The sequence below is a fragment of the Coregonus lavaretus genome (genome assembly GCF_964263955.1).
Source record: "Coregonus lavaretus genome assembly, chromosome: 5".
In the NCBI taxonomy this organism is placed as follows: domain Eukaryota; kingdom Metazoa; phylum Chordata; class Actinopteri; order Salmoniformes; family Salmonidae; genus Coregonus; species Coregonus lavaretus.
Window position 1 is genome coordinate 49,530,748 of NC_139992.1, and position 27,716 is coordinate 49,558,463.

At 45.1% G+C, this 27,716-nt stretch overlaps 1 protein-coding gene across 2 annotated transcripts in view; it reads left to right on the forward strand.

Annotated features, from left to right (window-relative positions):
* Positions 1 to 26,686, forward strand: part of chchd3a (coiled-coil-helix-coiled-coil-helix domain containing 3a) — a 97,252-nt gene extending 70,566 nt beyond the window's left edge. For both annotated transcript variants that reach the window (XM_084162370.1, XM_084162369.1), the window contains exons 7-9: positions 7,797 to 7,867; positions 21,766 to 21,901; positions 25,770 to 26,686. In XM_084162370.1, the coding sequence (XP_084018496.1) occupies positions 7,797 to 7,867; positions 21,766 to 21,901; positions 25,770 to 25,793 (231 nt within the window). In that variant the 3' untranslated portion in view covers positions 25,794 to 26,686. The remainder of the gene's footprint in view (positions 1 to 7,796; positions 7,868 to 21,765; positions 21,902 to 25,769) is intronic.
* Positions 26,687 to 27,716: the final 1,030 nt, after the last annotated feature.

Consider the following 27,716-nt stretch of genomic DNA (forward strand, 5'->3'; position numbering starts at 1 on the left):
TAACAATCTGCGCTCCATGTGTTTTTTTCTCTTTTTCTTTCCCTGTTTTTCAGTTTTGTTCCCCGTGTTGAGAATGAGCCTCTCATTTGTTCTTCCTTTTTATTTTTTCTCTCTCTCTCTCTCTCTCTCTCTCTCTCTCTCTTTCTCTGTCTCTTTCTTTCTTTCTCTCTCTCTTTGTCTCTCTCTTTATCGCTCTCTCTCTCTCTCTCTCTCTCTCTCTCTCTCTCTCTCGCTTTCTCTCTCTCTCTCTCTCTTTGTCTCTGTCTCTGTCTCTCTCTCTCTCTCTCTCTCTCTCTCTCTCTCTCTCTCTCTCTCGCTTTCTCTCTTTCTCTTTCTCTCTCTCTCTTTGTCTCTGTCTCTGTCTCTGTCTCTCTCTCTCTCTCTCTCTCTCTCTCTCTCTCTCTCTCTCTCTCTCTCTCTCTCTCTCTCTCTCTCTCTCTCTCATTTTTCCCCCTTCATTTTCATCTCTTTTGCTCACTCTAGTCCATCTCTAGTCTAGACTCTAGTCCATCTCTAGACTCTAGTCCATCTCTAGTCTAGACTCTAGTCCATCTCTAGTCTAGACTCTAGTCCATCTCTATTGATGGAATTGGATTTTCCTCTCGCCCTGCGTTGGGGGACAATCACAGTTACAATTGCCACCTCCTTCAAGCAAAGTAAAACTCCTGTGTAAAAGGGAAAGAGATACAGAGGTGGAGTGTTTAGTCTCAGTAATAGCTCCTATTCTCCCCACTGCCTGATCGATACACTTTTTCTAACTGGGAGCAGAAGTATCTGTAGTCGTGGCATGACAATGTATCTTTACTTTTCAATGACGCCCAGCCTTCTGTGAGTCTGCATCATACTGAGACTCAGGCAGATTAATCGATTCAAGGAAGAACCTAGAAAATGTATGTGGAATGAACGACAACAGAGCAACAACATGTAAAATAAAATAAAAGACAATTTTATTTGCCAAATGCGCCGAATACATCAGGTGTAGACCTTACAGTGAAATGCTTACTTACAAGCCCTTAACCAGCAATGCAGTTTTAAGAAAAATAAGTTAAGTAAAATAATTAAAGAGCAGCAGTAAAATAAAATAACAGTAGGGAGGCTATATACAGGGGGTACCGGTCCAGAGTCGATGTGCCGGGGCACCGGTTAGTCGAGGTAATTGAGGTAATATGTACATGTGGGTAGAGTTAAAGTGACTATGCATAGATAATAAACAGAGTAGCAGCAGCGTAAAAGAGGGGGTGGGGTGAGGGGAACAATGCAAATCGTCCGGGTACACTCCACTGGCTTCCAGTTGAAGCTCGCATCTGCTACAAGACCATGGTGCTTGCCTACGGAGCTGTGAGGGGAACGGCACCTCCGTACCTTCAGGCTCTGATCAGTCCCTACACCCAAACGAGGGCATTGCGTTCATCCACCTCTGGCCTGCTGGCTCCCCTACCTCTGCGGAAGCATAGTTCCCGCTCAGCCCAGTCAAAACTGTTCGCTGCTCTGGCACCCCAATGGTGGAACAAGCTCCCTCACGACGCCAGGACAGCGGAGTCACTCACCACCTTCCGGAGACATTTGAAACCCCACCTCTTTAAGGAATACCTGGGATAGGATAAAGTAATCCTTCTACCCCCCCCCCCCCCCCCCCCCCCCCCAAATTTAAAAAAAACAACATTGTAAAGTGGTTATCCCACTGGCTATAAGGTGAATGCACCAATTTGTAAGTCGCTCTGGATAAGAGCGTCTGCTAAATGACGTAAATGTAAATGTAGCCATGATTAGCTGTTCAGGAGTCTTATGGCTTGGGGGTAGAAGCTGTTAAGAAGCCTTTTGGACCTAGACTTGGCGCTCCGGTACCGCTTGCAGTGCGGTAGCAAAGAGAACAGTCTATGACTAGGGTGGCTGGTGTCTTTGACAATTTTTAGGGCCTTCCTCTGACACCGCCTGGTATAGAGGTCCTGGATGGCAGGAAGCTTGGTCCCAGTGATGTACTGGGCCGTACGCACTACCCTCTGTAGTGCCTTGCGGTCGGAGGCCGAGCAGTTGCCATACCATGCGGTGATGCAACTGTATAACGTTTTGAGGATCTGAGGACCCATGCCATATCTTTTCAGTCTCCTGAGGGGGAATAGGCTTTGTCGTGCCCTCTTCACGATTGTCTTGGTGTGTTTGGACCATGATAGTTTATTGTTGATGTGGACACCAAGGAACTTGGTGTGGTCTTAACACTTCTATACTGTGACTGTATGTTGCTGGTCCTTCTCAGTAATAGGTGCTCTAGTTACCTTTTACCCTCCAAAGCCAAATGATGATCGCCCCATTCCCCTAACTAAACTATTTTAGATTTGAACACATGACATATGAGTTAAATAGCAGACGCTCTGATCCAAAACACAACAAGTGGATTTGAATAAGAAGTCTAAAACAATCACATAATAGGAACTTCTTCAAAACAAATTCGTATCAATCCCAGCGCTTGAGCAAAGACATTCCCTTAACCGGTAAAGTCAACAAGTTCACACAGTAGGCCAGCTCCAGTTGATGGGGTGTTGGCAGCCATAAGTAACAGTGAGAGAAGTGACATTATTAGGACTCTGCAGTAGAAGTGTAGTGGGGACTATCAGTCAGGCCCTTCAGTCACGGTGTGTAGCAGCGGGAGCCAGGCGAGTCTCTCTCATTTAATTACTGTAGCATTATCAGCAGATAGGACAACGCAGCAGGAGCTGTCCCCACTCACATACACTGACACACACACACACACACACACACACACACACACACACACACACTGACCATCAGAGAGTGTTAGAGATGCAAGTACTGTAGTCTAACACATGCATGCCTACACAGACACACACACATGCAAAGGCCCTGACATAGAGAAAGGTTCTGCATTCAGATCAACCTAGGAGCCAACTTCCATACACATGTCCCTGGTGTATCCCTTTTGAAGTGAAACGGCTAACGGTGTAACAACGGCTAACGGTGTAACGAGCTCATCAACTCGTGAAGTTTTCTCTGTGTCCTCAATTCACCATAGAAGAGCTAGCCATCTATCATGTCTCCGCGATACCTCCCGCCGTCCCAAGGATGTTAGAGGGACGGACTCAACAGGCCGCTGTCCCCTGTTTCTCTATGTCAGTCCCCATGTTGGCCAGTCTCAGGGTTTTATATGGTGGCGCTCCCTCTAGTAATTCCTTTAGTAACACAGCAGGGTCCTCCCCTGCCAGGGAACAGATAAGTCAGAGGCCATTAACAAAGCTCTATTTGTTTCACTCATTAAACATTTTGGAGAGGGCTTTTTAATTGGAGACACCGGTTCTGTTCCTTATCATTACATCCTCTCCGTATCACCCGAGTGCATTAGCCATAATGACTTCATTTGTCTCTGACACCCCCCACGGCCTTATTTACCATCAGACACGGTAAAGCTCACCCAGGCATGTAAATAGGAATCAAAAGAAATGGGACGCTCTGTGAACAGTCCAGGATGGACCGATTTTATAGCCTAGCTTAGAAACCACGAGAAGCAAACTATTCTAAAATAGACTGCTTATTTCTGTTTAGTGTTACAGCAATCAAGCCCAATTGGTCCTGAATCATAATAGAGGTATTTGTCTCCCAAAATAGTAGCCTTTTGGGTTGGTGAAGGGTTTCACCCAAATCAACCCAAGGGTGTTCTGGTCCTATCCTCCCCACTGATTTGAGGGGCTCTGCTCCACTCTAAATCAGTTGGGAGGACAGCAGGAAATCACTATTTGAGCCCCACTCGTTAATCACACACAACAGCCTTACAAATTACACTATCTGCTACTCTGTCTCCCTGCACAGGCTGTAGGTATGTGTGTCTGCTTTTTTCGGTCTTTCTGTGTGCGTTTGTATGTATGTCTACGTGTGTGTGTGTGTGCCCGCTGGCCCTGCAATCACTGTCACACGTGGCCATTTGTGCTCCCTGATGGATTAGGGCTCTGATTAGTGGCAGCGCTGCGATTTATCCAGGTATTATTGTTATTAAATGTTTTACATTTTAGTCATTTAGCAGACGCTCTTATCCAGAGCGACTTACAGTTAGTGAATGCATACATGTTTTTTTATTTTATTTTATTCATACTGGCCCCCGCGGGAAAAGATCCCACATCCCTGCCGGCCAAACCCTCCCCTACCTTGGACGACGCTGGACCAATTGTGCGCCGCCCATGGGTCTCCCGGTCGCGGCCGGCTGCGACAGAGCCTGGACTGGAACCAGGATCTCTAGTGGCACAGCTAGCACTGCGATGCAGTGCCTTAGACCACTGCGCCACTCGGGAGTTAGTCACTTAGTATTCAACACACACGCACGCACGCACATTAAATCCTAGTCCTAATGTCAGTAACTCTGACACAACTCCGTTGGTTACTTTTATTTGAAGATTTGCTAGTGAAGTGAGAGATGATTGGACAGGGCGTCAGTAAAGTGAGAGGTGATTTGACAAGGCATCAGTAAAGTGAGAGGTGATTGGCCGGGGCATGAGTGAAATGAGAGGTGATTTGACTTGGACGGGGCATCATGAAAGTGAGAGGTGATTGGGTGGGGCATTGGTAAAGTGAGAGGTGATTAGGCGGGGAATCGGTAAAGTGAGAGGTGATTGGACGGGGCATCAGTAAAAGGAGAGGTGATTGGACAGGGCATCAGCAAAATTAGATATGGTTGGACAGGGCATCAGTAAAATGAAAGGAGATTTGGACGGGGCATAAGTAAAGTGAGAGGTGATTGGACAGGGGAGTGATGACGTTGTACCCCAGACACTGATCTAGGATCAATATTGCCTTTCACCTCCCTAAGGTTAGGATTTAGGGAGGGTAAGCTGATCCTAGATCTGTGCCGATGGTCAACTTCTACCTGGAGCACTATTGACTCCCCACCGGAAGTGACATACAGGAAGTGTCAATCTGAGCTTGACCAATAGCGATGGTGCCCTCTGATGATGCGGTTGTCCGTGGGTCAAACGTTTATCTACAATAGTACTGATATTCTCTCCATTTTCTAGAGTAGGTAGTGTTGGGGTAGAAGGAGTTACTTTATTGTCCCGATGGGTAATTGATTTGTGGCATACAATAGATGGTTTTATGACTATGTTGGGAGAGGCCTATGACCATGGTTGAAGAGGTTGGTATATGACCATAGGACTGTGTTGTAACGTAAATGACCATGGTTGAAGAGGTTGGTATATGACCATATGACTGTGTTGTAACGTAAATGACCATGGTTGAAGAGGTTGGTATATGACCATACGACTGTGTTGTAACGTAAATTACAATGATTGAAGAGGTTGGTATATGACCAAACGACTGTGTTGTAACGTAAATGACCATGGTTGAAGAGGTTGGTATATGACCATATGACTGTGTTGTAACGTAAATGACCATGGTTGAAGAGGTTGGTATATGACCATACGACTGTGTTGTAACGTAAATGACAATGATTGAAGAGGTTGGTATATGACCAAACGACTGTGTTGTAACGTAAATGACCATGGTTGAAGAGGTTGGTATATGACCATATGACTGTGTTGTAATGTAAATGACCATGGTTGAAGAGGTTGGTATATGACCATACGACTGTGTTGTAACGTAAATGGCCATGGTTGAAGAGGTTGGTATATGACCATACGACTGTGTTGTAACGTAAATGACCATGGTTGAAGAGGTTGGTATATGACCATATGACTGTGTTGTAACGTAAATGACCATGGTTGAAGAGGTTGGTATATGACTGTGTTGTAACGTAAATGGCCATGGTTGAAGAGGTTGGTATATGACCATACGACTGTGTTGTAACGTAAATGACCATGGTTGAAGAGGTTGGTATATGACCATATGACTGTGTTGTAACGTAAATGACCATGGTTGAAGAGGTTGGTATATGACTGTGTTGTAACGTAAATGACCATGGTTGAAGAGGTTGGTATATGACTGTGTTGTAATGTAAATGGCCGTGGTTGAAGAGGTTGGTATATGACCATACGACTGTGTTGTAATGTAAATGGCCGTGGTTGAAGAGGTTGGTATATGACCATATGACTGTGTTGTAACGTAATTGACCATGGTTGAAGAGGTTGGTATATGACCATATGACTGTGTTGTAACGTAAATGACCATGGTTGAAGAGGTTGGTATATGACCATACGACTGTGTTGTAACGTAAATGACAATGATTGAAGAGGTTGGTATATGACCAAACGACTGTGTTGTAACGTAAATGACCATGGTTGAAGAGGTTGGTATATGACCATATGACTGTGTTGTAATGTAAATGACCATGGTTGAAGAGGTTGGTATATGACCATACGACTGTGTTGTAACGTAAATGGCCATGGTTGAAGAGGTTGGTATATGACCATACGACTGTGTTGTAACGTAAATGACCATGGTTGAAGAGGTTGGTATATGACCATATGACTGTGTTGTAACGTAAATGACCATGGTTGAAGAGGTTGGTATATGACTGTGTTGTAACGTAAATGGCCATGGTTGAAGAGGTTGGTATATGACCATACGACTGTGTTGTAACGTAAATGACCATGGTTGAAGAGGTTGGTATATGACCATATGACTGTGTTGTAACGTAAATGACCATGGTTGAAGAGGTTGGTATATGACTGTGTTGTAACGTAAATGACCATGGTTGAAGAGGTTGGTATATGACTGTGTTGTAATGTAAATGGCCGTGGTTGAAGAGGTTGGTATATGACCATACGACTGTGTTGTAATGTAAATGGCCGTGGTTGAAGAGGTTGGTATATGACCATACGACTGTGTTGTAATGTAAATGGCCGTGGTTGAAGAGGTTGGTATATGACCATACGACTGTGTTGTAACGTAAATGACCATGGTTGAAGAGGTTGGTATATGACCATACGACTGTGTTGTAACGTAAATGACCATGGTTGAAGAGGTTGGTATATGACCATACGACTGTGTTGTAACGTAAATGACCGTGGTTGAAGAGGTTGGTATATGACCATACGACTGTGTTGTAACGTAAATGACCGTGGTTGAAGAGGTCATTCAGGTTGAGTACTGTGCTATGGCTTCCGTTGTTATGGCCCCACAAGAGGTTTAGGGCTGGTAGTACCATGGTTGACTACAGTGACCCACTGACCTCTCCTCACCGTCTAGATGTTATTAAACCACTCCATCTTGAGACTCAACACACACACCATTACCTACACCACCAAACAATCACTTACCGCCCAAACATACACACACAGACACATTTTCGAACACACACGTCAAACTGAACAGTCACACAGCTCACTCCCTCAGCAATACAGCCAGATTCAAAAATAAACCCCTGCACAACTACTTAATGTTGTTGCTCCCTCAATATCCCCATCCATCAAGTTTTAATGGACTAGTGTAGTAGTGGAGGGTACATGCCTATCAGATGTGCATAAAAAATATCACCCTATTTCCTATATAGTGCACTAAATTTGACCATAGCCCTATGGGGGTCACTGTATGTGGAATAGGGTGCCATTTGGGACGCGGCTCAGATGTGCGTGTGTGAGGGGGAAAGGCTCGTCTCAGCTGGAGTGTTTCCTTTTGCCCAAATAAAGGCCATCTGAAAGGCCCAGGGAGGATGGGAATGAACTGTTTTATACAAGAGGCCCAATCTGATTCTGACTTGGCATTTATTTGTCTGTTTGTCTCTCCTTCTTCTCCTCTTTTTTTCTCTCTCTCTCTCTCTCTCTCTCTCTCTCTCTCTCTCTCTCTCTCTCTCTCTCTCTCTCTCTCTCTCTCTCTCTCTCCCTCCCCCCCCCATCCAGAGTGCTCAGTTCTACAAGGTCACCACAGAGAACTACCACAAGGCTGCTGACGGAATCAACGCAAAGTTCAAGTAAGTTCAAAACACATGCAAGTGTATCAAGTACTCCTGGATAAATTAATGTAGACACCCCCCCATTGGAAATATCTCCATTCACTGCAGAATTAACAGGCTTTCATCTCAAATGCTTCCTCCTCAAGGCCAATGTTGGCTATGAAGAGCTCAATACCTGATGTTGGCTATGAAGGTTTTAACAGTGTATCGCTTTCCTTCCAACATCTCCAAGGTTACTCTGTCAGTATGAAAGTAGGGCACACTGCACGCACATCCAACCAACTTCCGCAGGGTCCAAAGAACACCACAGAAGACTAAGAATTGTACTTGTGAGGTGTCCAGATGATGTTTTGTGTCTGGTTTGGACATTAGGGTCCTGTTCATTAGAGCATACCGTAACGGAACATTTTGCAACAGAACATGTAAATGAGCTTTTCCTATTGGATAAGTCCGGGTTGTCCCTCCCTGTTTTTTTTTCTCCGTTTGGTGCGTACACGACCCTTCAGTGTTGTTAGTGACCACTAAAAGCCCCGTCAGTCCACTGAGAGTACTGCCGTTAGCCACATGCTAACTAAACCATGTCTTTCAATCAGCCCCAGATTAGCCTGCCTGATTAGCTCATGTTGATGATGCGGCTCACTGATAGCTACAGGTAAAATGGACACCTCTTTGGTGCATACTGATGTGTAATGGCTGCAGTGACGGCCATAGTGTGTGTGTGTGTGTTAGTGTTAGAGTGTGTGCTGTGTCCCTGTGAACCAACCATTGGTAGTTGGTAACCAGCTTAGAGTCATTCCTACAACAAAGGGGCTTTCAGCACCCTGAGGAATGCTCTGTGTGCTGAAACGTTGGTTGCTATACCCATTAAATGTTTGGGAGTATAATTAGTGTGCGACTTTCATTATTTTTCCAGTTTACTCTCCGTGAGTCAGAACCTCTACAGCATATTTTGGGTGTGCTTCAGCTTATGCTTTTTGCTAGCATCTAATCCTTTAAAATAGTTCAACAAACATGCCTTTGTGTGTGTAAGACAACTTTGTCCATCAATGGTATTAACAATTTGCCCCCTCCCCCCCGTATTTTAGGCTGTCAGTGAGATTCACAGAGACCCTATTAACCATTTAACCGTCAAATACAGAACATGTCAATTCCAGTCCATCGCTGTTCCATAACTCCTAATAAGGGACCATTAGGCTCCATAGTAATGTAACAAAGTGGATGAGGAGTCCACAGGAGGTGGGGCGAGTGGGGCCCGGAGTCCAGGACTCTGTCTGGGAAGGGGGCGCTAATCGTGTTAGCCTGTCATTAGCTAGCGCTAACGCCGGGATCATTGTCTCCCTGCAAAATGCTAGAAACTGATTAGCCATCCGCTGGGGCTAGCGTTAGCTAAGGGTAGAGCTGGGGTTGAGGCTTCCCAAATTGCATTAAGGAAATGCACTGCTGGAGTATCATTAGAGTGACACAACGCGCTAACTGCTAACACTGGTCTGGCGCGGTCACGTGATGGTGGAGTCTCAGCGGCAAGCGCCCTGATTGGTTGATTGGATTACGGGAGGTGCATTACCAGAGCTGTGATTGGATTAGAGGGGCTGGGGAGGGAGGATGTGAGTGTGTGTGTGTGTGGTTTAATGAAATGGTGGGAGGGTCTGGTGTTACAGGGGGACGGGGAGAGAGGACAGGGTTACTGCTAGTAGACACTAATCAGGTTTCATTGGGTGTGTTTGGTGCCATAATTTCTGTGTGTGTGTACATGATCTGTATTAGTGTGAAAAGATCTTGTTTAGTATTGTGCAGCACAGCGTACAGAGGTCTCTATGAGTTGTCCCTATGGAAGTTATTGCCTCTGTATTCCGATACGACAGAGTGAGTGAATGAACGAGGGAGATAAGATGGTATCTGGGGTTCAGTGGAATAATAAAGCAAGATGTTTAGTCTCAGAGCCTTTTGATTTCCTGAAAGTTGAAACTGCCCTGGAGATAAATGGGAAAGAGTGGGAATATACATAATTGATTGCATTAACATGAGTTTGATATGATAATCGGGCTTATGAAGTTAGAAATGTCTTTCCACCCAACGTCTTAATTTCCCCGCTGGTCCCACAGACTTTATTAATAGAATGTTTGATAACATTTGAGGCTCTGGTCAACAGTAGTACTGCTAATACTGTAGTAAAGTATTTCCCTATAGATACTGTACTGATATCCTAGCACTGTTGCCTCCTGCCTAAAAGAGTTTGGCCTCTATTGGTATAAAATTTAATTGACAATAGTGTCTGAAGGATGTTACTTTGGGGGCATTTGGACCCTGCCTGTAGTGGTAGTGGTAGTAGTAATAACAGTAGTAGTAGTAGTGGCAGTGGTAGGGGTAGTGGCAGTAGTAGTAATAGATGTAGTAGTAGTAGTAGTAGTAGTAGTAGATACATTAGCAGTAGTAGTATGCTAGTAGTAGTGGTGGTAGTAGTAGTAGTAGTAGTAGTAGTAGCAGTAGTAAGTCTAGTGACACTGCTGGGGTAGAGGTTTTGTTTGTGTGGTTTATGCACACAGTATGCCTGTTTCTCTATAAGTATGAGGTAGAGAGGTGTGAGGATGTGCTGGGCAGTGTGAGTAGGTGTGTGTGCAGTGTGAAGGGGTAGTGCAGCTGTTCCAGCAGTATTCCCGGCAGAGCTCTTGGCATGATGGAGCTCTCCCAACCGGAACGCTGCTACCTAAGAGTGACCTCATTACACACAAACACACAGACACACACTCATACAAACACACACACACAGACACAGACACACATACTCACACAGACACTCACACATACACACACTCACACACACAGACACAGACACACACCAGTTTTCATTATCCTCTCCAGCTTCTATGAATCTGTCCTGAGGTCCAAACACACATCATCACACTTCGTTAGTAGCTCTTACCTGAGGTAAACACATAATGAATGCCCATCCCAGACACACACGCATAGTACGTACAAAACGGCACACCTACACACACACCGGTATCATACGACTCAAAAATCTAATCAAATGTATTTATAAAGCCCTTTTTTACATCAGCAGATGTCACAAAGTGCTTATACAGAAACGCAGCCTAAAACCCTAAACAGCAAGCAATGCAGATGTAGAAGCACAGTGGCTAGGAAAAACTCCCTAGAAAGGCAGGAACCTAGGAGGAAACCTAGAGAGGAACCAGGCTCTGAGGGGTGGCCAGTCCTCTTCTGGCTGTGCCGGGTGGAGATTATAAGAGTACATGGCCATTAAGACCAGATTGTTCTTCAAGATGTTCAAACGTTCATAGATGACCAGCAGGGTCAAATAATAATCACAGTGGTTGTAGAGGGTGCAACAGGTCAGTACCTCAGGAATAAATGTCAGTTGGCTTTTCATAGCTGAGCATTCAGAGGTCAAGACAGCAGGTGTGGTAGAGGTTGAGAAGACACACCACCCTTTACGGTATAGCTACAGTGAGGGAAAAAAGTATTTGATCCCCTGCTGATTTTGTACGTTTGCCCACTGACAAAGAAATGATCAGTCTATAATTTTAATGGTAGGTTTATTTGAACAGTGAGAGACAGAATAACAACAAAGAAATCCAGAAAAACGCTTGTCAAAAATGTTATAAATTGATTTGCATTTTAATGTGGGAAATAAGTATTTGACCCCTCTGCAAAACATGACTTAGTACTTGGTGGCAAAACCCTTGTTGGCAATCACAGAGGTCAGACGTTTCTTGTAGTTGGCCACCAGGTTTGCACACATCTCAGGAGGGATTTTGTCCCACTCCTCTTTGCAGATCTTCTCCAAGTCATTAAGGTTTCGAGGCTGACGTTTGGCAACTCAAACCTTCAGCTCCCTCCACAGATTTTCTATGGGATTAAGGTCTGGAGACTGGTTAGGCCACTCCAGGACCTTCTTCTTCTTGAGCCACTCCTTTGTTGCCTTGGCCGTGTGTTTTGGGTCATTGTCATGCTGGAATACCCATCACGACCCATTTTCAATGCCCTGGCTGAGGGAAGGAGGTTCTCACCCAAGATTTGACGGTCCATCGTCCCTTTGATGCGGTGAAGTTGTGCTGTCCCCTTAGCAGAAAAACACCCCCAAAGCATAATGTTTCCACCTCCATGCTTGACGGTGGGGATGGTGTTCTTGGGGTCATAGGCAGCATTCCTCCTCCTCCAAACACGGCGAGTTGAGTTGATGCCAAAGAGCTCCATTTTGGTCTCATCTGACCACAACACTTTCACCCAGTTCTCCTCTGAATCATTCAGATGTTCATTGGCAAACTTCAGACGGGCATGTATATGTGCTTTCTTGAGCAGGGGGACCTTGCGGGCGCTGCAGGATTACAGACCTTCACGGCGTAGTGTGTTACCAATTGTTTTCTTGGTGACTATGGTCCCAGCTGCCTTGAGATCATTGACAAGATCCTCCCGTGTAGTTCTGGGCTGATTCCTCACCGTTTTCATGATCATTGCAACTCCACGAGGTGAGATCTTGCATGGAGCCCCAGGCCGAGGGAGATTGACAGTTCTTTTGTGTTTCTTCCATTTGCGAATAATCGCACCAACTGTTGTCACCTTCTCACCAAGCTGCTTGGCGATGGTCTTGTAGCCCATTCCAGCCTTGTGTAGGTCTATAATCTTGTCCCTGACATCCTTGGAGAGCTCTTTGGTCTTGGCCATGGTGGAGAGTTTGGAATCTGATTGATTGATTGCTTCTGTGGACTCCCTTTAAGAGTGTGCTCCTAATCTCAGCTCGTTACCTGTATAAAAGACACCTGGGAGCCAGAAATCTTTCTGATTGAGGGGGGGTCAAATACTTATTTCCCTCATTAAAATGCATATCAATTTATAACATTTTTGACATGCGTTTTTCTGGATGTTTTTGTTGTTATTCTGTCTCTCAGTGTTCAAATAAACCTACCATTAAAATTATAGACTGATAATTTCTTTGTCAGTGGGCAAACGTACAAAATCAGCAGGGGATCAAATACTTATTTCCCTCACTGTATCTACAGGTTGACAAAACAGGATATTGAGTATGTATTTGAATTAATTCTGGCGAGCATTTCTTGTTGTCATTCAACCTGACGTTATCAATACCCTAAAGGACTGTCTTCTCTACCTGTAGTTATCAATAACCTAAAGGACTGTCTTTTCCCAACTGCTCGGTATGCAGTCCCTCTAACCACTTATCCAACACAGTCCAGATAGACTATCACACGGTCCAGTCCAGTCCAGATGGACTATCGTCCAGTCCAGTACAAATGGACTATCATACGGTCCAGTCCAGTACAAATGGACTATCATACGGTCCAGTCCAGTACAGATGGACTATCATACGGTCCAGTCCAGTCCAGATGGACTATCATACGGTCCAGTCCAGTCCAGATGGGCTATCGTCCAGTCCAGATGAACTATCATACGGTCCAGTCCAGATGGACTATCATACGGTCCAGTCCAGTCCAGATGGGCTATCGTCCAGTCCAGTCCAGTCCAGATGGACTATCATATGGTCCATTCCAGATGGACTATCATACGGTCCAGTCCAGTACATGAAACCTTTACCAACACACTGGCTCCTAGTGTCTGGGCACAATGTTGCACTGTGCAGGTTACAGCTGAATGACGTGTGTGTGTGTGTGTGTGTGTGTGTGTGTGTGTGTGTAAAGCATGTTTATTTAAAGCTATGTGTATATTGTGTTTATAATGTTCAGCTCCTTGCAGTCAGGTCAACAGGTCAGCTTTCACCTCTCTGTCTACTCCTCCCATCCCTGCTGGAGAAAAAGAGAGACACACACAGTCATCCCTCCCTCCGTCCCTCTATCCCCACATACATACAGTTGAAGTCGGAAGTTTACATACACTTAGGTTGGAGTCATTAAAATTCGTTTTTCAACCACTCCACAAATGTCGTGTTAACAAACTATAGTTTTGGCAAGTCGGTTAGGACATCTACTTTGTGCATGACACAAGTAATTTTTCCAACAATTGTTTACAGACAGATTATTTCACTTACAATTCACTGTATCACAATTCCAGGTGGTCAGAAGTTTACATACACTAAGTTGACTGGGCCTTTAAACAACTTGGAAAATTCCAGAAAATGATGTCATGGCTTTAGAAGCTTCTGATAGGCTAATTGACATCATTTGAGTCAATTGGTGGTGTACCTGTGGATGTATTTCAAGGCCTACCTTCAAACTCAGTGCCTCTTTGCTTGACATCATGGGAAAATCAAAAGAAATCAGCCAAGGCCTCAGAAGAAAATGGTAGACCTCCACAAGTCTGGTTCATCCTTGGGAGCAATTTCCAAACGCCTGAAGGTACCATGTTCATCTGTACAAACAATAGTACACAAGTATAAACACCATGGGACCACGCAGCCGTCATACCGCTCAGGAAGGAGACGCGTTCTGTCTCCTCGAGATGAACATACTTTGGTGCGAAAAGTGCAAATCAATCCCAGAACAACAGCAAAGGACCTTGTGAAGATGCTGGAGGAAACAGGTACAAAAGTATCTATATCCACAGTAAAACGAGTCCTATATCGACATAACCTGAAAGGCCGCTCAGCAAGGAAGAAGCCACTGCTCCAAAACCGCCATAAAAAAAGCCAGACTACGGTTTGCAACTGCACATGGGGACAAAGATCGTACTTTTTGGAGAAATGTCCTATGGTCTGATTAAACAAAAATATAACTGTTTGGCCATAATGACCATCGTAATGTTTGGAGGAAAAAGAGGGTAGCTTGCAAGCCGAAGAACACCATCCCAACCGTGAAGCACGGGGGTGGCAGCATCATGCTGTGGGGGTGCTTTGCTGCAGGAGGGACAGGTGCACTTCACAAAATAGATGGCATCATGAGGAAGGAAAAGGATGTGGCTATATTGAAGCAACATCTCAAGACATCAGTCAGGAAGTTAAAGCTTGGTCGCAAATGGGTCTTCCAAATGGATAATGACCCCAAGCATACTTCCAAAGTTGTGGCAAAATGGCTTAAGGACAACAAAGTCAAGGTATTGGAGTGGCCATCACAAAGCCCTGACCTCAATCCTATAGAACATTTGTGGGCAGAACTGAAAAAGCGTGTGCGAGCAAGGAGGCCTACAAACCTGACTCAGTTACACCAGCTCTGTCAGGAGGAATGGGCCAAAATTCACCCAACTTATTGTGGGAAGCTTGTGGAAGGCTAGCCGAAACGTTTGACCCAAGTAAAATTTTTTAAAGGCAATGCTACCAAATACTAATTGAGTGTATGTAAACTTCTGACCCACTGGGAATGTGATGAAAGAAATAAAAGCTGAAATAAATCATTCTCTCTAATATTATTCTGACATTTCACATTCTTAAAATAAAGTGGTGATCCTAACTGACCTAAGACAGGGTATATTTACTAGGATTAAATGTCAGGAATTGTGAAAAACTGAGTTTAAATGTATTTGGCTAAGATGTATGTAAACTTCCGACTTCAACTGTATTCAACAGCCAAACAGTCCTAGAGCAGAGTTTTGGCCTGGGTGATTAAAGCCTAACACGACCATTTTGATAGTCATTAAACAAGGAAATGGGAACAGAACAAACCTGAGAGTGAATTGAATATTCTCCCAGCCACCCCCAACAATACAGATATGAGGGATGTGGAGGGAAAGCTAACCTGTCTGTATTTAAAGGCTCTGATTCAGACTCAGAGGAAACACTCTGTTATCTGTGAGGCACAGAGGCGTGTGTGTGCATGCGTGTGTACGGTCTCGCTGAAGTAAGACTTGACCCGCCTGACGAGTGCACATCAACCCGCTGCCATTTCAGGAGACCATAGGTCCGTAGCTAGGCAACTTGGACCCCCAGTACAAGATGGCGGTCAATGCAGTCAGACATCGGTCAATAACTTAAGCTTAAAGAGCCCCCCGACACACACACACACACACACACACACACACACACACACACACACACACACACACACACACACACACACACACAAAAGCCTTTATGTACTGGCTGTAAAATGGTCCTCGCTCGGACACACACACACACTCATATAAACACATTTTAAAAGCCTAAGTACTGGCTGTAAAGCCTCCCTCTCTGCTCTCACACACCTTTTAGTGGCTGAGTAACTGACTTTAACACATTGTAAAAGGACTGTTGGGCGGACTGTGGCACATCATAAAATCTGTAGATTTCTGCGTTGACTACAAATTATGCTTGAACAGTAATGTCTAATAGGAATACAACAGTTCTACTTTAACAGTAATGTGTCATAGGAATACAACAGTTCTACTTTAACAGTAATGTCTCATAGGAATACAACAGTTCTACTTTAACAGTAATGTCTCATAGGAATACAACAGTTCTACTTTAACAGTTGTTCTTAGATGCCATGTTTAAGAGTTCTGTTTTGTTGCTGATGTTTTGTACAGTTTCATCTTCACTAGTTTGGACAGGGCAGGACATCTTGACTGGCGCGGAGTTTCCCAAAAGCTTTGTCGTTTTCTCTCAACAACCCATCCCCACAGCAGCGAGAGAGTAGGAACAATCGTAAACTCTATTTCTTGACAGTTAATCTTCTGTGCGGGAAGTGAATGAAATTCACATGACATGAAGCCCTTTCCTGTGCTGTGAGTGGTCTTGAGTAGTAGAGAAAACTAAACTACGATGCAGCCTAGGAAGCTTTCAGGAAATTCAGCCTTGATTGTACTCAAGCCTTCTCTGTTGTGTGTGTGTGTGTGTGTGTGTGTGTGTGTGTGTGTGTGTGTGTGTGTGTGTGTGTGTGAAAGAAAGAAAATGGTAAAAACAGAGCAGAACTCCAATACTAGAGTCTCAGTGTGGAGGCCAGCCCTCCGGAGATGTCCGCCGGGACTCCCTTTCTCTCTCTCCTTTACTTTCTTTTCATTCTCATTATCTCTCTCTCTCTCGCTCTCTCTCTCTCTGATGGATTTCACCATGGGAGGTCAGTCAGGTCTTCTTTAAAAAGCGATGAGAGTTAAGTGCGTCATTTTTCACCCTAAATGGATCATTTGTATTTATTTGTCTGACTCTGTCACAGAGCCGGACTTAACCAGGGAGAACATGAAGGCTTTTTAAGAGGCCTCAGCTTCACCTCCTAACCCTATTATAGCCTAAGTGCTTGTAAATGATGATAAATGGACGTTGGACCTATTGAGAACTCAATCTGGGCCTTGTCTTGTAATCCATACTCATGGACATAGGGAAGATAGATCTTAATATGGGTGTCAGTTTTTGGTTAACATATGGTTTTGGATAAATGGATAGAGAAATATTGCACCCATAAGTGTAAGATATGTGCGATGCAATACCAGACAGTGAGAAAGTAACTTGGATATCAGTATGCATCTAGGTTTTGGTCAACGTATCTTAGTATTTTCTTGAAAAAATGAAGCAGCGATGTGCGTATAACTGTTGTCCATGCATATTTATAGTACATTCATCCCAACTTAGTGAGTCAAGACATTAGTACGATTTGGTCCAGATAGTTTTTTTTACACAAGCTAGCAGAGGATTTTGTCTGGCTAGAGAGACTACCATACTGCTAGTACAGTGGCTTTTTCTATGAGCTAACTGGTGCAGGGGAAGCATAGCTAACCAACTAGTCGCTTAGTATAGAATCTGTTCCCCTCTTTTTTTAAATGATGTTTTCCTTCTCTCTTTCCTTCACCTTTCTGTTCATCCCTCAAACCTACGTGCTTCATTATCCTCCTTTATCTCCCTCTTCCCCATCCTCTTCTCCATGCTATCTCTTTCTTCTACTGGCTTTATTATTTTTATCTCTCTCTCTCGTCTCCTCTCTGTCTACTGTTTGCGTCTGTGTGCTTTCGCTTTTTACATGTTCATATTCTTCGGCCTCTCTCTTTCCCACCCCTCTCTCTCTCCTTCTCTCTCTCTCTCTCTCTCTCTCCCCATCTCTGATAAAGCATCTCATCTCAATGCGGCTCCCTGCAGTCTGTCAAATGCCTCCCTTCTCCTGCTTGATTTATGTGGCTGTGGTGTATAAACCATACTGTAGATATATGAAGCAGCCCTAAGCGTCCCCTCTCTCCTGCTCTATCTATGGACCAAGGGGGTGGGGAGGGAGACTGGGGAGACTATCTCATATCAATAGAGCTATGTTGGCATGGAGACCTTTACTGATGGCCTCCTATATAAGCAGAGAGATTTATTGTCCCTCCACTCCATAGGTACGGTACACACACCTCCCTCTCTCACCCCGCTCCGCTCATGTCTCCATTTGTTTCAATCTCACCCTCTCTGAAGTTTTATTAAATATCCCAGGCGCCTCGGGGGGATGGCCATGCAGTGAGAGGGGGCTTTTTGATTGACAGCGGATGGATTTGACCTGCAAATGAATCCTCTGGTTGTCTGTGTGAGAGAGAAAGAGGGAGGAAGAGGGAGAGAAACTGAGACGAAGAGAGAAAAACTGAAAGGAAGAGCGAAAGAGAAACCGAGAGGGAGGGAGGGAGGGAGAGGGAGAGAGAGAGAGAGAGAGATCAGACAAATCTATATGACCGACAGTTCAGAGGAGCCATTCGGTCTCTTCCCAACCCTGAACAAAGAGCATTGTAAAAAAAAAAATATGAACCATGGTCCCCCTCAGATTTCTGACCCATTACATCAGAACATATTAGCTACAAGTCTGATCTTAGACCACAACCAACTTTTTCCTCCTCAAAGGTCACATCATTGAAACGTTTTTGTGCTTTTGATTCCCGTGGGGCCGAGAAACCGATAGATAGAGAGAGAGAGAGGAGGAGAGAGGGAGAGAGATGTTTACGGATGCCCCAGTATTCAGGTTTCATGGGAACTGGATGAATCACTGCTGTTTTTGACTACATGTAAATATATCATAGACAGTTCCCTTGGAATGGTATTCACTTTGTGGCACTACAGTACCTTCCTCTTGACTACTCCACTAACAAAATCAACTCTAAAACCTTTCTCTGAGACGGTATTAGGAAGATACGGTGCTGTGGCTGTGTAGCACACAGGCCGACTGTATTAGACAGGTGATAGTAACTGATTAGGGAGAGCCTAATGTAATATTGAGAAGGCAGGGAATATCTCTCTCTCTCTCTGTCTGTCTCTCTCTCTCCCTCCCTCCTCTACCCGTGGCTGTGAGGAGTTAATATTAATCTTAATGATGGATGATGAATGACCCTGCGTGAGCCATAGAGTGTGTGACAGTGTTATTGTCCTGATTTAACTAAACACAGGTCTCTCTATGGAGGAGGGAAAGATGGAACGAGAAAACGGAGGTGTATCTCCCAGTTGCTCGTCAAGGTTTCTCTTTCTCTCTCCCTCTCTCCCGCTTACCCTCTTCCTCTCTAGGCATTCTACCTCTTCACCCCCCGCTCTCCCTCTCTCTCTCTGTCATCTGTAATGGTTTCTAAGAGAAACAAACACTATGAGTTGTATCAGCAGGCTGCACCTGGCATTAACGCAAACGCTTCAGAAAATAATTAGCGGGTGTATGTGGCTACCTGGTCCCTGAAGATGCCCAAAGGCAGTGTAATGAATGCTCTGGGTCTGGGTCTATGTGTGTGTCTCTGTGTGTGTGTGTCTGAGAGTGTCAGAGTGTGTGTGTCTGAGAGTGAGTGAGTGAGTGAGTGAGTGAGTGAGTGAGTGAGTGAGTGAGTGTGAGTGTGTGTGTGTGTGTGTGTGTGTGTGTGTGAGAGAGACTGTCATCCTTCACCGCAGAGACTTAGAGAAATGGGCATGTCACTCCCGAAGGCAATGAGTGGATTGTCTTGGTGCTTGAAGAGCCTCTATGTATATGAGATGGCGCGTTATGTTCGATCGCTGCTCAAATGGGAAGAATAGCGACAACCTACCACCAGAAATGTCCATTAAATGGAAGGTAACAATGTTAAGAATTTATTTCTGATCGTCCACAACTTGCTGCTTTGTATCAATAGGTGCTTTTCTTGCCTACATGCTGTTAAATGCAGTGGCGGCTGGTGACACGAAAATTGAGGATGGATTGATGATTTTTTTCTTCTGACTTATGGATTGACTGACATCCCTTTGGCCATAATACTGTGGCCATGTTTTGGCGGCCATACTCAGAGGTCCCATGCAACCAGCCCTCCTGCATTGCATCCTGGGTAATGAACCATGTTGTGTCCTTTCAAACGCAACAGGAGGGTGATTTCTCACTACAGGGGATAAATCCAACACCTGATTGGAACTGGAGGGGCTCAGCTGTGCCCCTAATGCCCCTCCAAGGCTCAGAAAGGTGCTGACGGGCGAAATCACCCCCTCTCACTCGCTTAGCCCCCCGTTAGGCGAGGACAGATGGGCTGTCCTGAGTGCTGGTGTGTGCTAACTGCTAAAGGATGACGCTGTCATTAGCTTAATGGCCATAGCATAGGCAGGTGTAGCTTTTATCTATGGGTGGTTTATGGGGTGTGCTAACTGTCAAGAGGCAGATCCTGCTAGCTGTTAGCATAAGATCATTGGTGCAGTTGATAGTCGTTGCTGCTGAGCTTAGCGAAAAGGCACTAACACTTTGGGACCCATATGGCATTGCAGTGGTGATGAAAGAACATTTGTGCACTGTAGCTAGCCTTTAGCATAAGATAAGCTTTGCGACGTACAGCTAGCACCAAAGTGGAACATTTTGGTGGCTCCACAGTACTGAACTATGCAGACAGAGTTTTGGTTAGCATTAGCACACTTGTGATGTTTGATACACTGACACCTCTGTGTCAGTAGCTATTGCTGCAGTGTCAGTAGCTATTGCCTCCGTGTCAATGGCTTTTGCCTCCGTGTCAGTAGCTATTGCCGCAGCGTCAATGGCTATTTCCTCCGTGTCAGTAGCTATTGCCTCCGTGTCAGTAGCTATTGCCTCCGTGTCAGTAGCTATTGCCTCCGTGTCAGTAGCTATTGAGCTTAGCTGCAACACTACCAGCCTTTCATTTGGTGTCAGAAGTAAGGATTAGCCCTTTGGGTGCTGTATTCTTCAAATCAAATTGTATTCGTCAAGTACACGGTTTACAGGTATAAAAGGTGCAGTGAAAATGCTTGTGTGCTAGTTCCCTTTAACATTGCAGTACAATAATCAATCATCAGTCAAACAAAAATCCACTTAGCATGACCAAGGGGACAGCTAGATATAGGAGAGGGCATGTCAATACAATCGGAAACCTAGAGTCATGCAGGCTCTATCAATCAATGCTGATTCGGTACTCAGTTCTGTCGTCAATACTCTATTGTCAGTACACCCACGACGCTGATTTAAAAGGGGAGCCAACTGAGCAGTCATCATCTTCATCACTACGATGAGGGGTTTCCTATCTCCTTTTATTGTGTTGTTGATATCATTTTTTCCCCATCCTTTTGTTTCTTTTCTGGGTGTGTCCATATTAGACGTTGATTGGCCGGTGTGTCCGTATTAGACGGTGATTGGCCAGTGTGTTTTCTGAGGAGAAAGAACACAATTAGCCATACAAAATAAACCCCTTATAGATCTCCTGTTTCCAGAGGGACAGGTATAGAACCTTTTCTCCTGGTGACAGGGTAGCGCGGGCTGCCAATATTCACACGTCCTCTGGCCCTTCCATTGACGTGGGGAGGGTCTAATGAATGGATTGGCATGCCCGTCACTGTTGCGCTGACGGTTGCTCCCATTGGCTGGATCAACCTTTGGCCCCATCTCTTCTACAGTATGACTGATCCCAGATGAACCACTGCTGGGGAATGGGCAGAATGTGGAGAAGTCCACATTTTGATGATGTTTCTGTGTGTCTCTCGCTCTGTTCTCTCTCCTCCTTTTTGTCAGTAAATGGGGAATGTTAGCAATTGCTTCTTTTGCAGGTATGTGAGGGCTGAAATGTGCATTGTGTATGGTGTATGATATTGTCTATAAATAATAAACTCTAACCTCTCTCTCCTCCAGGCGGTTTGAGGTGAGTCCAGTGTGTGCTGACCTGCAGGGTCAGATCCTGAAGTGCTACCAGGAACACACTGGGAAGACATTGCTCTGCTCCACTATCGCCTCCCGCTACCTGCAGTGTGTCAACCAAGCTAAACAGGTGGGCCATGGGATGGGGGTGTGTATGTGTACCTTGGGATATGTAAATAACTTTTGTTTGTGTCTATCCCCATCTGCTGTAATTTTATAGGACATGTTGTTTTGTTTACAAATCTCTACTGTCTCAAAAGTATAACTAAAACATTAATGAGTTCTACATCTAATGAAAGGTTTTGTTTATTCCCATATTGCTGCATGCTTTTGTTGTCTGAAAAGAATTGCAATAATGATCATGCCCCACTATGTGCAACTGCTACAGACATTATAAAGTAAGTTCTACTGTTCCAGGATCTGTCTCTCCCAGTAGAGTAGCTATGAGCAACCTCTATAGACATTATAAAGTAAGTTCTACTGTTCCAGGATCTGTCTCTCCCAGTAGAGTAGCTATGGGCAACATCTATAGACATTAGAAAGTAAGTTCTACTGTTCCAGGATCTGTCTCTCCCAATAGAGTAGCTATGGGCAACCTCTATAGACATTATAAAGTAAGTTCTACTGTTCCAGGATCTGTCTCTCCCAATAGAGTAGCTATGGGCAACCTCTATAGACATTATAAAGTAAGTTCTACTGTTCCAGGATCTGTCTCTCCCAATAGAGTAGTTCAGTGTTTTCTAGACCTGTTTCTGTAACTTCATCAAACCCCAGATGTCATGTGTACTTAGGTAACTGTGTGTAGTACCACTAGAACAGTTAATTTCCTTCCTACATGAGTTAATGGTTGTTGCCGGGCGAAAATGCACATACACATCTTTCTCTCTCTATCCCTCACTGAAAAATGTACATCTTAAAGCACTGTCAATGAACACACACTCGCATAGCTCGACTGGTGACACACACACAGGCACACATGCACATACACAAACAAACACTCTTGGCTGCCCCTGCGTTTCAGACCATAGTGTTTTCCACTTGGCTACTTGCGCCTTGATGAAACTCACTCTAAACTGTAGGTTCAGAGGAAAAGTATATTTCCATAATACCTGCTGACGCCGGCTGGTTTCTTTCACTGCTTAAGTGTGTTTTTAATGTAATAAAGTCCAGGCCAGACGACCAGGCCAGAGGACCAGGCCAGAGGACCAGGCCAGAGGACCAGGCCAGAGGACCAGGCCAGACGGTGCCGTTCTGATACCATTGTCCTCTGGTTCTTCTTTATTTCTCTTAAGTCATTGGAAAGTGGATGTGTTTTAGGCCCTCTAAGAAACGCATATGGTAATGGTATTGTCACAGCGTTGATATTAGTGGCACACATACACATGCATTTGCGTAGACAGACACACACACACACGAACACACACAAACCACAAGGATAGACGCAAACACACACTCTCCCCTTGCACTCTTCAATTTACAGTAGTGGGGTCAGACAAAGCCCAATTTATATTCTTGATAGGTTTTCTATTAGATGTATTCTTTTACAATTGGACAGTTTCCAGAGTAAAGAGGAGTCTGTTCCGCCGCTCTCCCTCGGGTATTAGTATTACATCTAGGTTTTAAGCTATACATCATGTAAATAACACTATGTATTATTCATTTGTGCGAGTGCTACCTACCTGTAGCCTCTTGGGAATCCCACAAGGCTGTGTGTTCCCGCCACACACATTCACTGCTCTAATCTTGTAAATGTGGAAATCAGCCTGGAATATTATGGTAATCCACAGAGTTTATCAGCTTCCTGCAATCAAAATACACTCATAGTTATGACTGTGTAGAGCGTGTTATCTCTGTAAGAAAAGCTTTTAAAATCATTAGGTGTGGGATAAAACAGAGCCCTGATAAAGTTATACTGCAGATGATACAGTTATACAGCCGACTGTAGAGGGAGAATATAACCTAGTAAAAAGAATAGGAGAACAGGTAATACAAGTAATGAGTGATCATAATAGTTTATTATTATTATTATTATTATTATTATTATTATCATAGCAATTGCAGTACAGTAGCTACACAGTAACAGAGCAGGAAGCTATGTGGAGGGGTCAAAAGGTCAAATGTATCAAGCACTTGATACGACCTAGATGGTTGTCGGGGTCAAATCTCTGCCTCTCAACCTTCGCTTCTACCCTTGTCTGTGTCTCAATTAATCTTTCTGTGATTCCTTGCACCCTTCTCAATCGTCTTGAAGGAGAAAGCCCAAGGTTCCTCCCCTCAGACCTTCTCCAACGTGTTTTGGGAAGGAGGCAAGGCGAGAGAGTAGGCTAATCGACAAAAGAGACCCCGTTTAGCTATAAAAGACACACCTACCTTCCACAAGCCCTGCTATACTTCACACAACACACAAAACCCCAGCACCCTTCGAGCTTCAAACGGCCCACTAAACCACTAAACATGCCCATAATGAATTACCCCCAGATAGTATTGTCCACTGCATCACCATTGAACACATAATAATAACACGACCTGATCTCAGTCTGAATATTGACTCGTCCAAGAGAGGGGAGAGACGGACTATAGGGTTGTCGTCAGCCAGGCCTTTGTGACTGATAATTACTAGTATTCCTTATCATCGGCCCGCGATAATATTTAGACCTTGATGGCCCCTCTTACACACGCACATTCACACACACACACACACATACACACACTCCCCGTCACTTTCTAATACACATAACACTAAACGGGTCCAGATAGCGACTGACTGGGGTTATTATATAGAAAGAGGGGGAAGAGAGTGACTGGTAGGACAGATAAAGAGGAAGAAGGCTCTCTTTTGAGAGGCCCATGAATAGAACGTTTATCACAGGGGCCGATCTCTCTCCGGCTCTCTCTTCATTGCATATTCTGGCCGCATGACCGCTTCTTGCCTTGATGCCTCCCCCCATCCTCTTCGTCCACTCTTGGATCCCAGAGGTCTTAGTAGCTACTATAGCTGTCTTTGTACAACCAGAGTTTAAACACTGTTTAAAACAGCCTGTTCTATGCTTGATGTGATCCTGCTGTAGACAAGTTAGCATGCTCTCTGTCCATTCATATCTATTCAGTTAGGCTACCTCCATTCTGTCACATCACAACATTATTGCTTTTTGTTGCCTGTTAGGTTGGGCAGAGTAAATGTTGTTTATCTATAATGACTGGTGTCTTGGTCATGCTAGTGTGGAGTGTGTTGTCTAGTGTGTAGAATGAATTGATCCGCTTGGTGTTGGACAGCTATAGGGAGGCACTGACACGGATGAATCTAATCTAGAACACAAAAATCTATCGGTCAATGGAGGGGGAAGTCTACTGCCCCTCCCTCCCTCCCTCTCTCCCTCTATCTGTCTTCAGTCTGTTTGTATTTTTCTCCTTTGTTCTCCATCTTTTAAGTAAAACTTTTTTGGCCCGCTTTTCTGTGTGTCCCCCCCACCCATTATTTATCCCCACATTCTTCTCCTCTCCTTTCCCCATCTCCTCTAATTGTTCTCACCACACCTCTCCTGGAATGTTTTATTTTGTGGCATCAAGTGCTATAGCCTGTATCAAATGGGTATTGACAGGGAGGGTTATGTGTTGGGGATTTGTGGCAAGTTATCGCTAATATGAAATCCACTCCCCTCCATCCTTTCCCTCGCTCTCTACCTCCCTCCTTCCCTCGCTCTCTACCTCCCTCCTTCCCTCGCTCTCTACCTCCCTCCTTTCCCTCGCTCTCTACCTCCCTCCTTTCCCTCGCTCTCTACCTCCCTCCTTCCCTCGCTCTCTACCTCCCTCCTTCCCTCGCTCTCTACCTCCCTCCTTCCCTCGCTCTCTACCTCCCTCCTTCCCTCGCTCTCTACCTCCCTCCTTCCCTCGCTCTCTACCTCCCTCCTTCCCTCGCTCTCTACCTCCCTCCTTCCCTCTCTCTCGACCTCCCTCCTTCCCTCTCTCTCGACCTCCCTCCTTCTCTCCTTTTGCTCCAGAACAAGTTGAGGACTGGGGGCTAAGAGCGAGGTGCTGTGAGCGAAGAAGGGGAAGCCATGGTGTTTTACTGTGTGGCATTGCGGTTGATCAACCCTTTTATCGACCGCAAATGAGTGGAGAGGAGAGTAAGCACCAGAGACCACAACCCCGACTCGAGGTAGAAACAGAACCGCAACCTGACCAGAACCAGGAAAACAAGACAACCAGACAACCCTGAGAGAGAGAGAGAGATGGACACTGCTTAGCCCAACACCCTTCTACCCCTCAACCCCACCCCCACTGACCCCCAAATCCTTTACCCCTTCGTAAGATCCCACCTACCTACACCCCTTCTCCCCCCACCCCACTCCACTGCATGTCTGTCTCTCCTACCAAGAGGGAGGAGGTCAACGGTAGCTCTTCCTAGAGAGGACAGTGCAGTAGCTCTGTGACGCAGCAGTAGGAGAAGTGCAACTGTCTGCCATGTTGGAGACGCATGAAGACATGCAGAGACAGAGTATAAGCCTAGGCTGAGTCCACCAGAACCAATCCAGGCCCAGCGCTGAAGATATCCACACGGACTGAACCACTATCATTACCAACACGCACCACCACCACCCAACCAGCTCCCCCCCCTTACAAAGCCAGCAGTTGGACTAGTTCACCCCATCACCACACCTTTATGGAAATATACCCTCTATCCACTATATAAACCTACATCATCACATGCATGCTATCCACCATGCTTCACCCTACTCTATCCCACTATCCCTTTGCACTATCCTGCACACACACCATTGTTCATTATCTGAGCGTTGTGTGTATGTTCCAGTATGTTAATAATGTATCTGCTTGTTTTGTTTTCATCCGAACCATGTCTCAATCACTTCTGACACACGTCTGATCATAGCAAATAAAAGGAGGATTCCAGAATTGACCTTGTTGTCGTTGAATCTCTATCAATATTAAATGTGAAAGGGGTGTGTGTGTGTGTGTGTGTGTGTGTGTGTGTGTGTGTGTGTGTGCGTGCGCGCGCGCTACTCCTTTCAATGTGAAAGAGAGGGTGGGGTGTGTGTAAAAGAGACTACCTGTTGTTTAGTCTCTGTGTTGTGTATTTCTATGTTAGTGACATCAGAAGGACGACTGTTCTTCAGCGACGGTGCCGCAGTCATCTTGTCTCGCTGGCAACAACGCACCTGGCAGACAAAGAAGTGGAGAAACCCACCCTGAGAGAGAGATGGAAAGGAAGAGAGGGAACACTCCTCACACTCTCTTCCCTTCCTCTCAGACATCATCAGTCCTCTGTGCTGCTCCACTTGTTCAGGAGGACTAGAAATCTCTCTTTACTTTTTGGAGTGCAATCCCCCTCTCCTCTCACTCTCCATCGGCTTCGCCATGCCGTCTGCACTCTATACCAGACAGTGTGTGTGTGCCTCTCGGTGTGTGGGTGTGTGTGTGTGTGTGAAATCCGTGGTCCACTGATCTGTTGGGACGTCGGGTTCATCATCCCAGCTGGAGATGTGTTGAGAAGAAACCTTATCTCAACTCCGTATCAGAAGACACACACACAGACCTACACATACATACACACTCACACAAACACAGAGAATCTAAAGAAAGGAGTGTGTGTGTGTGTGTGTGTGTGTGTGTGTGTTAATAAGTCTCTTTGTGTCTGATCCCTCCGTATCAGTTGCTGTTTGACTTGGGGGTTAGGGCTGGTTGACTTTTGGGGTTGGGGAACCAAAGGGGTGGGGGTGACTGGGGTTCAGAGGGGGTGGGAGTTCAGGCCAGGCAGGTGTTACCCGGCCGCTAGAGCAGACCTCTAGGCTTCTGTCTCCTCACTGTCCTACTCATAGACAATATATCAGCTTAAATGTACCAGGGTTCTACACTGAGTATACCAAACACCTTCCTCATATTGAGTTGCACCTCACCCCCCCTTTTGTCCTCAGAACAGCCTCAATTCG